Source organism: Borostomias antarcticus, assembly GCF_949987555.1.
Source record: "Borostomias antarcticus genome assembly, chromosome: 1".
NCBI classification, from domain to species: domain Eukaryota; kingdom Metazoa; phylum Chordata; class Actinopteri; order Stomiiformes; family Stomiidae; genus Borostomias; species Borostomias antarcticus.
Genome location: NC_140234.1, coordinates 43,816,567 through 43,830,178, shown reverse-complemented (window position 1 = coordinate 43,830,178; position 13,612 = coordinate 43,816,567). Strand labels below are relative to the sequence as shown.

At 44.1% G+C, this 13,612-nt stretch overlaps 1 protein-coding gene across 1 annotated transcript in view; it reads left to right on the top strand.

The window, feature by feature from the left end:
* Window positions 1–13,612, top strand: part of veph1 (ventricular zone expressed PH domain-containing 1) — a gene marked incomplete at both ends in the record, with an annotated part of 136,069 nt that overhangs the window by 35,094 nt on the left and 87,363 nt on the right. The window contains one exon of the mRNA XM_084445846.1: window positions 11,677–11,840. Within this exon, the coding sequence (XP_084301972.1) occupies window positions 11,677–11,840 (164 nt within the window). The remainder of the gene's footprint in view (window positions 1–11,676; window positions 11,841–13,612) is intronic.

The window sequence follows — 13,612 nt, the reverse complement described above, 5'->3', positions numbered from 1 at the left end:
ACTACTACATTTTTGGTATCGTGACATTCCTTTTTATTCTCTTAATTTTATCTACTACTTTAACAGTTTTTAATTATTGTGTGAAGCACTGTGTGCTACATTTTGTTTGTATGAACAGTGCTATATAAATAAAGTTGACTTTGACTTTGGAGGACATAATCCTGTATGAATGTAGGAGGGCAGAGTAGGTGGGGATCATGGACGGATTATGGGGTGTGTGGGCCCCTGGGCCCCCCGCCCCCGCTACGGTCACAGTATTTTTCTTTAAAATTATTATTATTATTTATTATTATTGTTATTGTTATTGTTAGTATTATTATTGTTATTTCCCACCAGGATTTAGGCTACAGCATCAAAATCATTGCACTACTTAAAAAAAAAAGTAACAACACTATCGCTACACAACACAAGAAGGTAACAGCCCTGTGACTGCAAGAAAATCAACTGCTTGTGTCACGTAAACATAAATAATAAATCAGCTTCAGTATGCAGCCTATGCGTCCAGAAAGCACCTGTAGACATTGTGTCATGCAGGATTTACATGATATATTTACTGCGTATTTGGTATTAATATTTGCTTGTAATTGCCTATTATACAACGGCAAGACAAAAAGGAGGATGCGCTAACTGTTTTACAATATTTTTGGTTACTGTCAAGATACTGAATAAATGTTGCCTCTTGGCTTGACACAATGGTAACAAGGCAATCAGATGTTCTCCTACAACTGACAATTCAAACTTGATATTGTCATATCGCCGAACAACTGCGCTCAGGCCGGCTAAGCAAGTTAAACAAATTGATGGAGCGAGGCAGACTATGCTAACTACGTTACTGCATGCTGCAGATCTCTCTTTGGGTCTGGGACACTTAATGCAAAAAAAAGGTTTTCAAATCCTGGCAATTGATCGGAAGCACCGGATTCCCGGCAACACCAATCAGTGATGATTTCCGCAATCAGGCTCTCCCACCCAACCTGGCCCCGCCCATCTAACCTGGGCTAGCATCTCTCATTTGCTGCTACCACATCACTCTCTCAATCTTGACTCATCGATACGCCCTCAGAAAACCAGCTTGGGCGGCGAAGTGGCACAGACTCTTATGTAGCACATTATGCTGACTTCCTGTTGTGGTTTGTTGTCTGGGTATAGAGATGCACCGATCCACTTTTTTTTCAGTTCCCCGATCCAATTCCAGAATTTGGATATCTGCCAATACTTATCTGATACCAGTGGTCTTTTTATTTGCGGCCTTCTTAATTTAATTACTTATCATTAATTATTATCATTAACATACACTTTTTACACATCATATTCTTACTGTATTGCTACTGTACTGCATTGAATTGTTTTTATTATTAGGATATCTTGTATCTTGTTGATGAGGAGCCAAACATAATTTTACTCATCAATTTTACCCAACATATGGCTACTTGTATATTGGATGTAAGCCTAACAATTAAATAATCCTTGAATCCTACTTAGTCTATATATTTATTTTCTCATATCAGCACCTACTTTCAATAAATAAAAAGTACATTGTAAAATATAATGGATGAGACCCCCGCTCTGCGCTCCTGACTAGACTAGAGTAAGTTGAGGGAGAAATTGCTCTAGTTTACAGATTGCCTCATTAATGTTATCAGGTTCCCTATTAGCTTTGGGTTTAAATCTGAAATATTTCCAAATAGGCACATTTGCTTTTGTAAATCCTCCGCCACCGTCAATGTCACATTCTGCGCACAGCATAGAAATGGATAGAATAGTCTGGTTCCTATAGATCGGGCCTATTGCCACCGATATCCAATCTAGTTATTCATTCAATATCGGGGCCGATACCTGATCTAAATATCGGATCGGCGCATCCCTATCTGGGTATGGAGAAGATACGGGCTTGGGGGTGTCGTGCCACTTCCCAAGTTGAAAGAGAGAACAAAACGAACCTATAAAACTGACCAAACAAGAGTTGAATTCCTCCTGGTGGTTCTAGGGGACTCGCTGTCACAAGACTGCCATTGCGACATGCTTTGCTCACTCCTCATCCCTCCTGTGAAGCTGCAGTTAACGATTTGCCCTCCTTGAGAGGTTAGACGGTTATGAAAACATGGGAAATACGTTTTGCAGTATGACCTGGAGGTCATAATTCTGACTACCATTTGCATGTTTGGCTTGTAAAGCTCCCTAAGACCGCGTTCTCTCCGCTGGTGTTTTCGCCAGGGCTGTGGATTCATTTCCCACGCAAGCGCGGTCAGATCACAACCCTGAGCGTATGATTGTGTCCACCAGGGTTGAGAAAAAAATGTGATTTCTCCTTATGAATGCTGCTGAAAGATCGCCTTTGTTTAGTAAGAGAATAGAAGGTCACAGGGTTTGATATTTGGGTGAATACGATGGGTCAGCATGGAATGATGTCTTGTATGAATGCCATCCACCCACACCTGGGCTGTACCTCAGCTGCAGATGTCTAGCCCAGTCAGACAAAGACACGGGCAGAAGGGGAGTCCTTAATTGTGCAATACGTTTAACATGACGCACCAGATGGTTTGCTTCACATAACAAGCTGATAACTCCCCGTTGGAAACTATTTGGAAAAGGGTGGGTACTTTCAAAAATACTTGGCAGGCGATTGGATGAACCATCTGTCTATCACCGTCTGTCACCCGCTAACCGCTCCTCGCTGTCTTCACACCTAAACCTGCCCAGCGTAGCTGTTTGTATTTCAAATCCCTCAGAACCAATGCTAATTGGTGAGATCGTTTTCTGATCTGACACAAGCGGATCTCCATGGAGAGTATCCAGATCGATTTGCGAGAGAAACAGAATGTGAGCTCGCAAAATCAGGATGGTCTCATGAGGCTACAATGTGTTTCTATGAAATTAGTTGCCTTGGAAAACAGGCCCCGTTTCCCAAATCCTTGCCTAATAAGGCAACATTTGAACGTGATATTTCACCCGGTGACTTTGTTCTGCTGCTTCATTTCAGACTTAACATTTTTGGGAATATGTTACTGCTGTCCCCTACACGGCCCTTTAACCAGGAACTAGTGCAATACTGTTGTATCAGCATCTTGGCGTGGGTTAACAGATTACTCCCATCCTGGTTAGGGGTGATTGTTAAAAGAATAGACATATGTCTCAAGCTCTTGTTTGACCTCTTCCCCCCCCCCCCCCTTTTTTACCTCTTGTCCTTGCTGGCCAAACACAGCTGACCCTCTCTCCTTACCATAAAATAGGCCAGAGAGAGCCTGTTTCATTGTTCTATCATCCTGAGAACCATCTCAGGTTTGTGTGTGTGTGTTTCAAGGATCTCCTGTCCCCTGACTGGCTGTGAACCAGAGGTCACTGTATTCTCTGTGTCAGGTCTGTCTGTCTTGCAGTCAGGTCATGAATGGTGACGTGAAGGAGGAGTTTTAAAGTCTGTAAGCCATTGGTCAGAGGTCAGACGTCACGACTTCCTGGGAATTCTGACGGAGGTCCTCTCATCCCTCTGTAGAAACCCAGGGTTGTCGACGGGAGAAAATATGTTCTTAATAAACTTTGACTGATGACGGAGGACCAACGCGTTTTTCCTCTAAATTTTTATAGAGTGGAAATAAAATGCCTTTATGTGTGTGTGTGCGTATGACTGTGTGTGTGTGCATATGAGTGTGTGAGTGTGTGTGTGTGTGTGTGTGTGCGTATGAGTGTGTGTGTGCGTATGAGTGTGTGTGTGCGTATGAGTGTGTGTGTGTGCGTATGAGTGTGTGTGTGTGTGCGTATGAGTGTGTGTGTGTGTGTGTGTGCGTATGAGTGTGTGTGTGTGTCAGACTATGGGTTTGTCGAGTCTGCACAGGTTTACTGCCCTCTGAGAGATACATTTTCAGACTGTTAGACGTTTGTGACAAGTGTGCTCATGTGTGTGTGTGTGTGTATGTGTGGTGTGACAGGTTGATGTCTTTGTCTTGGTGAATGGAGATCATATTTGTTTGAGATACCACTAAATGGCTATAGTGTATGAGTGGGTGCAGCTGTATGTGTGTGTACAGTATATACTATGCATTCACGCAGAGAGCGATAGATGGCCATAACAAGTAAGTGTGTGTATGTGCGTGCATGTGTGTGTGTGTGTGTGTGTGTGTGTGTGTGTATGTGCGTGTGTGCATGTGTGTGTGTGTGTGTGTGTGTGTGTGTATGTGCATGTGTGTGTGTACGTGCACGTGTGTGTGTGTGTATGTGCATGTGTGTGTGTACGTGTGTGTGTGTGTGTGTGTGTGTGTGTGTTTGTGTGTGTACCTCAGGCCACAGGAACAGCGTGCATTCAAACAGGTAAATGAAAGCACCATAAATCCTTCCATGAGATTGAGCTTCTGCAGACGACTGACTCCTGGCTCAAGCATTCCACCTGACAAGCCAATAAATTATCCTCTCTCACCTTTATGGACTAACACTACCTCAATCTCTCTCCTAATGTCCCTTCTCTCGTCTTTCTTCTCTTCATTCTCTACTTATACTGATCTCGTCAGTGTGTGTGTGTGTGTGTGTGTGTGTGTCAACCGTTGCCATGGTTAACTTCTTTAGGAATGTTTTTGATGTTATCTTTTGTGCACGTGTGCAATATGTCCCAACATATAAAAGGCCTGAAATTATTGAAATGCAGTAAGTTATGATTATAACATGGAGAGGCCAACAAAACTGGCACATGCACAATTCAGACATTCACTGATTAGACAATTGGCACCAATCAGGTGCACTTACACGGTTTTGTCAAATATTGGCTTTAGAAAATGAAGAGATACCAGGGATAGCATACTAAACGGGGGAGATTGGAACCGCAATCAGTGCACTTGCAGATAAGATGCAGTAGCCTATTTTTAAGTCAGGTGATCTGCAGTCTGCAACTACAGGCCAATTAGCATCTTGCCTGTAGTGTACAAAGTATAGAGGAGTGGGTAGCAGAACAGCTCATTTTCCATTTAAACAATAGCCCCTTTTCACTGCATCACATGCAATCTGGTTTTTGAGCTCATCACTCCACAGACACCGCTAACGCTTTTTCACAGAAAAGATAAAAGCTTTAATGGACAAAGGATGCTCTGTTGGGGCAGTTTTCCTTGACTTGAGAAAGGCATTTGACACTGTAAACCATAGGGTATTACTGGCCAAACTGTCAAGGTTTAACTTCTCCGCCAATGCCCTCAAGTGGGTGGAGTCATGCCTAAATGACAGAAACCAGTGCATGAAAGTCCACAGCCACCAATCACCTGCACTGCCCTGTCCTACTGGTGTCCCGCAAGGCTCTATACTGGGACCAATCACACTGGTGTCCCACAAGGCTCTATACTGGGACCAGTCACACTGGCGTCCCACAAGGCTCTATACTGGGACCAGTCATACTGGCGTCCCACAAGGCTCTATACTGGGACCAGTCACACTGGCGTCCCACAAGGCTCTATACTGGGACCAGTCATACTGGCGTCCCACAAGGCTCTATACTGGGACCAGGCACACTGGCGTCCCACAAGGCTCTATACTGGGACCAGGCACACTGGCGTCCCACAAGGCTCTATACTGGGACCAGGCACACTGGTGTCCCACAAGGCTCTATACTGGGACCAGGCACACTGGCGTCCCACAAGGCTCTATACTGGGACCACTTTTGCTTAGTCTCTACATCAGCGACCTTCCTTCTGTGTGCCCTGGCATTGAGATCCAGCTATATGCCGATGACAGTGATTTATGCTCATGGCAGCACCAAAGAACAGGCTTCAGCAAAACTCACTGATCCTATGGTCCATATCAGAGCTTGGCTAAACCAATCATGTCTTAAACTCAACATAGCTAAAACTATGTTTCTAAAAAGGCCTGTACCACTCTAGATCCAGACACAATGTTAGCAGGAAATTACAGATTGTCTCTTAGTTCAAATATCTGGGCATTCAAATCTCATATTAAAAAGATATGTCTTAAGGTCAAATTTAACTTGTCCAATCTCAGATTCATCCGAACCTCCATGACCAACGATGCAGCCAAGTTATATGTGAACTCAATGATAATGCCACACCTCACATATTGCCTGACAAGTGTTGCACAAGCTAACAAAACAACACTTAAGCCATTAGAAACACTGTACAAACAAGTCCTGGTTCACTTATCATCACTGCCTTATTTTACAAAAATACAATCTTTTGAGCTGAGATAATATAATAAATATGCAAATATCTGCCTTGTTTTTAAAATATTGCACAACACTGCCCTCCTCCACTTCGAACATTTATCACACAGAGGTCAAATATGTTCAGGGCAACCAGAGGTTCAACTCAAGGTGACTGTGTTGTGCTTATTAGAAAAAGCGCCTTCAGTCACTCTGCATTCTCTGTTAGGGCATCACAGGAATGGAACTTAGTGACAGAGCACATTAGAGAACTTAGTAATTACCGTTCCTTCACTGAGCAGCTTAGAATTATGGCTTTTTAACAACCAGACATGTGTACACTTATGTTGTAAATGTCCAGTGCTGCTTGCTTGTCCTGCCCTTAGTGTATGCTTTTGTCTTGTCAGTTCATGCTTTGCTTGTGCTGCTGTGCATACATTTTAAATGTCATTTTGCACTGTACCAAGGTGTCTGTTCTGTCTTACATGCATACATGTCTGTTGTCTGTCCTGATGAGCTTATTGCTCTGACCGCATGCTACACTATCTGTCTTAATATTGTCTTTAGAGTCATTCTGTCTTAACCTCTGTATAGGCTAATGTAATGTATTATAAATCTACTGTATTTCATATGCTTTTTTACAGGTTGCCTTTTAAATATCTGGCCAGGGACAGCAGACGGAAACAAGCCATTTGGGCTAAATCTGGTTCATTTATTGTGTTGTTACTATTGATTGATGTGCATTGTCCCTGTACAAATAAATACAGGAAACAAACAAACAAACAAACAAACAAACTATTCCCGGTGCGATCATCACGTTAAACTATCAACATGCACCATTGCACTAGACTGCGGACTGTAGGCCGTTGTTACCACGGCGCACATTACGGTTTGAGGGCGGTGACATGCGCTGGACAGGTGATGGGGCCGCAGGGTCGGTACGTCCAACATTAACTGAGGAGGCACAGCACTTGCTTCCAACATAAAATGAGGAGGCACAGCACGCGCTTCCTGCAGACCGGCTCGCTAAGGTACAGTAACAGTACATACTGTACATGACCACCGGCAGTCAGGTCTCAGACAAGGTGACGTAGCCACGGATACCTACTTCACTACACAGTAACACAATACACACACAAGCACACACCGTCGAGGACCATATGAACTGTTGGCTCCCATGAGTAAATGTGGGTTCCTGGTACGTACCTGTTTATGACGTACTCCATCCAGTCGTCTGGTCGTTCAACCTCTCACCTTGCTGTTCCACCACAGCAGTGTGGCGGACGTGGCCTCTCAACACTTCCTGTTTTCAAACATGTGTTCTTTATTACTCCACTTCGCCGTGGCACCGCCTGCTTCCCCAGCCAATCAGATGGACCACTTGGATGGATATAGAGTTCCATTCATAGAAAGACAATTACTGTGTGTGTGAGTGTATGTGCGTGTGTGTTTGTGCGCGTTTGTGCAAATGTATGTGTGTATTGATTATGAAAAAAGGTTCCATTCATAAGAGAGGCAATCACCTCACCGGGAACCTTGGGATTGTTTCCAGATGAGACAGAGGAGACCAAAAGACACCTCTCTCTCTCTCTCTCTCTCTCTCTCTCTCTCTCTCTCTCTTCATCTCTTTCTCTCTCTCAGTCACACACACACACACACACTCTCACTATTTTGGTCCACCCCCTTCCTTCCCATCTGTCCTTTAATCAAGTCAATTCTGTCCAACACACTATATTGGCAGGAAGTCGTAAAGACAATGCCAACCAGAGCAGAACGGTTAGAGGCGATTACGGCCGAAAGACGCTTTATCACGTACGGGAACAAATGAACATGCAGTCCGTCTCTTTTCCTTATCCCCCTCTATCTCTATGCTACTCTCTCTCTCTCTCTTCTCTCTCTCCATTCCTCCTTCACCCTTACTCTCTCCCCCCACTGTTTCTCAGTCTTAGTGATCCTCTCCAGTCCCAGCAGAACCATGTGTCCTACAGATGAAACCGTTGTTTGACAATCACAACCAAATACGTAGTTACAAAAGTACCAACCCAGAACCAAAAATGAGGAGGCAGGAAAGAAACCCGCCCCCCCCCCCCCCCCCCCTCCCCCCGGCCGCCCCAACATGAAAACACAGGCTATTGATCAAGAAGAGAAGAGAGTCTTCTTGTTTTGGCGTTGTTTGCTCTGCCACGCTTAATTCGTCATGTTCTCCCGCTGAGTAAATCACTACCATGTTTGGCCCGCTCGCACCGCCAACCCCCAGCCCGGTGCGCAGTGACCTCCATCACTCTCCGTTGGGGAGAATCCTGCTTACAGCCACAAAAGGAATTGTTCCAAAGCGTGATACGTCGTGAAAGAGGAAGTGACTAGAGTCTAAGACTAAGCCATTGTTCAAAGACGCAGCATCCTAAGGATGTTTTAGATAAGTGAGGGTGAAGGCCTCTGGGGAAACTTTGTCTGATTACTTTTAGCTTTGTTTGTTTGGATAAGGCAAACAGCAACATCTACTATTACATTATTTCAACTTCATTGAAGGAATACATTACATTACAGTCATCCAAAGCGACTTATAATTGCATTTAATGTACTGTAGGTAGTCAGTGTACTATACTCACCAGAACTTACAAGTGCATCGGTAACACTTTACAATAAGGGTACATTAATAAGCATTAGTTAATGCATTATTAAGCATTAAGTAACAGTTAACTAATGTCTCTATTAACTAAGGTTAACTCACTTAACCCTAACCCTACCTAAGGTATTAATTAACATTAGTAACCTTACCTAACCCTAAATAAGCATTAGTTAACAGTTAACTAATGTTTTTTGTGACCCTTATTGTAAAGTGTGACCAGTGCATCTCCTTTATAAACATGCGACTAATAGCATAATCTAGTCTTTAAGTCAGAGTGCAAGAGCAGCTAAATACAAATACAATAGGTGATTTAGAGGAATGGTTGAGGTAGGACTTCTTGAAGAGGTGAGTTTTGAGCAGCGACTCTACTGTCCTGGCGTTAGTGGGCAGTTCGTTCCACCACTGCGGGGCCAGGACAGAAAAGAACCCTGATCTAGTCGATCGACCACAGGGGCCTCGGAGTGACGGGGCAACCAATCACCTCAACCTTTTGTTTGACCACTGAGCTTGTATTGTCGACTCATTAGTTTGCAATCGTTTGGGTATTCTGTTCTTGTTAGTGTTTAGTTTAGTTATGTCTTGTCCTTTTTAAATCTTTTGTTATTTGTATTTTTACGTAAGCCGAGGGGTAAGTGAATAGGTAAGATACCCTGGGGTCTACATCTCTCCCGTAGGCTTACCTATGTTAAATACACCAGGTTAGGGGCGCGTGCCACCCACTGTAATTACATTAGTTAGTATAGGCCCTATATCACCAACAGGTGGACCGCGGTCCGGATCCGGACCCAGAAGCCGTCCAATCCGGACCGCGTCTTTAACCCGATAAATCAATGAGAATTTCTCCCTTTTGACGGAGCGTAGGCAACTAGTTTGAGCCTACGCAGCCTTTGTAGTATATTACTGCATTTGTTTACTATCTCACGCGTCGCTAGCCAATCGAATCTGCATGTTCATTGCCTGAAGTCACCCAGTCTACATGTGTCAGCCTAGCTATCGTTAACGTTACTGTTATCAGAGCGATTCCTTGCTAACGTTAGTTGGAGTTGGACACTGCATGACCGGAGAAACGTAAAGACAAATAAAGAGGGAAAGTGGGAGGGTGGGATGCTACAGGTAGACAGAAAAAGGTGTTAAAGCAGTTCAAGTCTTAAAATGTGTTGAGCTTGTTAGCACAAAAGGGAAATTCAAGCTAGATTTTGTGTTGTATTTTTCAAAATTTAAGCACTTTAATTTCAGATGTACATTTTTCAAAAGCTACTTTGCTTTTAAATGTAAACCTCATTTTACTCAAGTTTATAGTAGCCAGCCTACAGTACTTTTTATTCATAATCCCTCCTAAATGTGAAATCCCTCCGAAATGTGAAGTGTCAATAAACAGGTTGAAATATTGTTGAAATGTAGCCTACTTTATTTGATTTTAAAGTATGTTGAGGACCATACAACTGAAGTGAACAATATTTTAACTTCACATGCATATTGCACAGTAACATGCAGCAAATACAATAATTTGATAGGAATATGCAAGGAACAAATGTGTTGAGGGCATAAAAAACGCATGCATCACCACCGGACCCTGGCTTGAGGCAATTTTGTCAAACTGGACCTCTTAAAACTTTACTTGATTACCCCTGATGTAGACTATATTATTGGATATTGTTATCCAGCACTAGTTAGGAGGGGTTACTTTTTCTTTATGAGTTCTTTGATTTTGCCCCGCTCGTAATTCTCTTATTCCCTTGCCGACTTTCTTTCGTTGTGTCTATTGCCCATGCTTTTGTCTGAATATAAGCATGCGGCAAGTAAACCTCATTATTTTGTAATTTAGTACATGTGTGGTGTCTCATTCTTTTAATTTGTTTGGTGTATTATCCTTCATGGTATGGCTTGTCAACCCTAGACTGAGACGAGCTACTGCCGGGTCGTAACAGCTAGTTTTTAACTAGATGCGAGCTGCTACTGGGAGCCAGTGTAGGGAACGGAGAAGGGAAATTGTGTGGGAGAACTTGGGGTGGTTGAACACCAGGCAAGCTGCAGCTTTCTGGACAAGCTCCTGAGTCCTTTCTGGACAAGCTCCCGAGTCCTTTCTGGACAAGCTCCTCTCTGATGGCAGACGCCGTGGCCTCAGCAAGGAGGGAGTTGCAGTAGTCCAAGCGGGAGATGACAGGAGCCTGAATGAATTTCCTCTGATGTTGTAGAGCAGGCATCTGCAGGAGCGTGTAGCCGATGCAATAAGTGCGGAGAACGACAGTCCAGTTGCAGTAATCCAGGGTCACACCCGGACTCCTTACAGTCAGAGTTGGCATTGTTGACTTTCAAGTGAAGTACCAGCACTCATGAGTTGTCCGATCCTTAGGATAATTTAATGGTTTCTCATCGCACGGGCAGACAGACAATGAACGTTTCAGCCTCACAGACTTCCTCAGTGTTGTGATGGCCAGGTCACGGTGCGGGCAACTCTTTCCCGGGAGCACTTTGGCACTGCCGGGAGCTGATATCGAACCAGGGATAGGGTTAGCCTTGCGATCTTAAGCCGGCCGCTCTACCGCCTGAGATATCAGCCAAGCACGCAGCAATGCGTGCCTCCACTTGTGTGTGAGAGGGAGGAAATGGCAAGACCAGCTGGGTGTCATTGGCATAACAATGGTAGGAGAAGGCATGCGAGCGAATGAAAGAACCCAGATATGTTGTGTAGAGGGAGAAAAGAAGAGGACCCAGAACGGATGCTTGCGGAACTCCCTTTGGCAAAAATCTGGCAACAATCTGGCAGATATTTTTGATGTGGGTAGACACGCAGACACACACACACACACACGCTTAGACACACACAGACGCAGAGAGACACACACACATACACACACACACACACAACACACTCACTCAAACATAACTAACCCTCTCTCTCTCTCTCTCTGTTCTCCAGGTAACCACATGCTCCTTCGTGTTCTGCCGTCAGTCTATACCAAACAGCCTGACGACATCCATCGCCACCTTGGCAACCTGTGCGCTATGATGTTACAGCTGGAGTCTCCCGAGCAACAGCACCTGTTGAGACTGATCCAGATGGTTGCTGAGCAACATCCACTCGTAAGTGTGTGTGTGTGTGTATGTGTGTGTGTGTCTAAGCGTGTGTTTATCTGTTTCAGTATGCAGCGTGATTGTGTAAACAATATGCCAGTAACCTAGAACACTGTCAGTGCGGGACCATGAAATCTAGCGCATTTGGAGAACTCATTAGTCATGAGGAATTCCCAGATTCCTCTTTATGAGAATTGTGTATGACGCTCCAGAGACTGTGGTTTCACAAGCGGTGTGCGGAAGAGAGGGGAAAGTACAGTTTGTACGCGGGTAGACGGGCACGTTCTCGCTCACATAAGAGGAAACGAGCCGAGTCATCAGAACTCCCTGCTCAGGAGGAGTGGCCGTGATAATGGGAGCAGTCAGAGAGAGGTCACCTCACTAATTGAGACACAGGGGCAGATGGTAGAATAGGCGGCCTCCTCTATTTCAGATTCCCTATCATCTCTTTATCTCTCCTTTTGTCTCTCTTTTGGTCTTTTTTGCTCTTTCTTTCTCTCTATCTCTTTCTCTTATTTGGCCTAGTTATGAAATGAGTGCATACTGTAACTCAAAAGATGTTTTGCAATATTCCCACCCTCCTCTCTCAACTCTCAACCACACACGCGCACACACACACACACACACACACACACACACACACACACACACACACACACCCACACCACTCCCTGTTGATGCTGGTTTCCCAGCTGAAGAGAGATAAATCAGGGGAAGCCCTATTGAATCTTTTAACTTTCAGTGTGTGTGTGTGTGTGTGTGTGTGTGTGTGTGTGTGTGTGTGTGTGTGTGTGCACGCTCGGGTGTGTGTGTGAGCAGGAGAGAGAGAGAAAGACTTCAAATGAAAAAGACAGAAATAGGAAGTACTCTAGTGTAGCAAACTCATGACGGCACCAGGGCCCAGTGCACACAGAGAGACAGACAACAATAGAGGACTTTGTGATGGTTCTGCAGTCTTGTTTTGGTCCGGTCCAGTTTGCCCAGCACAGATAATGAACTGGAAATAACTGGGATTTTGGCCCCTGGGTGAACTGTTTTTTTGCTTCCCTCTGGAAAATGTAGGGGTATGATCTATGTCCATCCCCCTTTGCTCTCTGACAAGTGTATTGTGTTGCCTCTGTGTATGAAATGCGCCATACAAATACAGTTTGATTTGATTTGGGATTGAGTTTCAACAGTATTTTATTTATTTATTTAGAAGTTTATTTCAGGGACAACATACAAATACATTCACTCTAGAGAGAAGATGCATTGTACTAGATTATAGCTTTTGCTATTTTCCATCTCCAGTCCCATATACATACAACAATACAATAAAAATGATGCAATAAAACATGCATTCATACAATACGATGACGATACATTACCGATTCCATGTCATACCCCTCCTTCCCCTCTCAACCCACACATACTGTACACACACACACACACTAGGGCTGGGAGTCCGAACTTCGGGATTCAAATATAATTAGAATATTGACAAAAATACTGGTATTCGAACGAATAGTAGGCAGCCCTTAATATTCGAACCTGTTATAGGCATAATTTTTTGTAAATGTGTTGGCTAGCGAACGTTGCTTTCGATTCAGATTCAGAGGGTTTTTCATGCCTGGTGAAGTTGCAAATCGCGAGCTCATTAGCAAGGCTATTGGCCACCTGGGCTCCTGTAGGAGGTGACGTTAGTTAGCACTTAGTTAGCAGAACAATGGCCGCGCCAACGCCCACAACCACGCTGGAGGAGATCGAAATCTACACCCCTGACAATTTAAAGAGCGACGTGT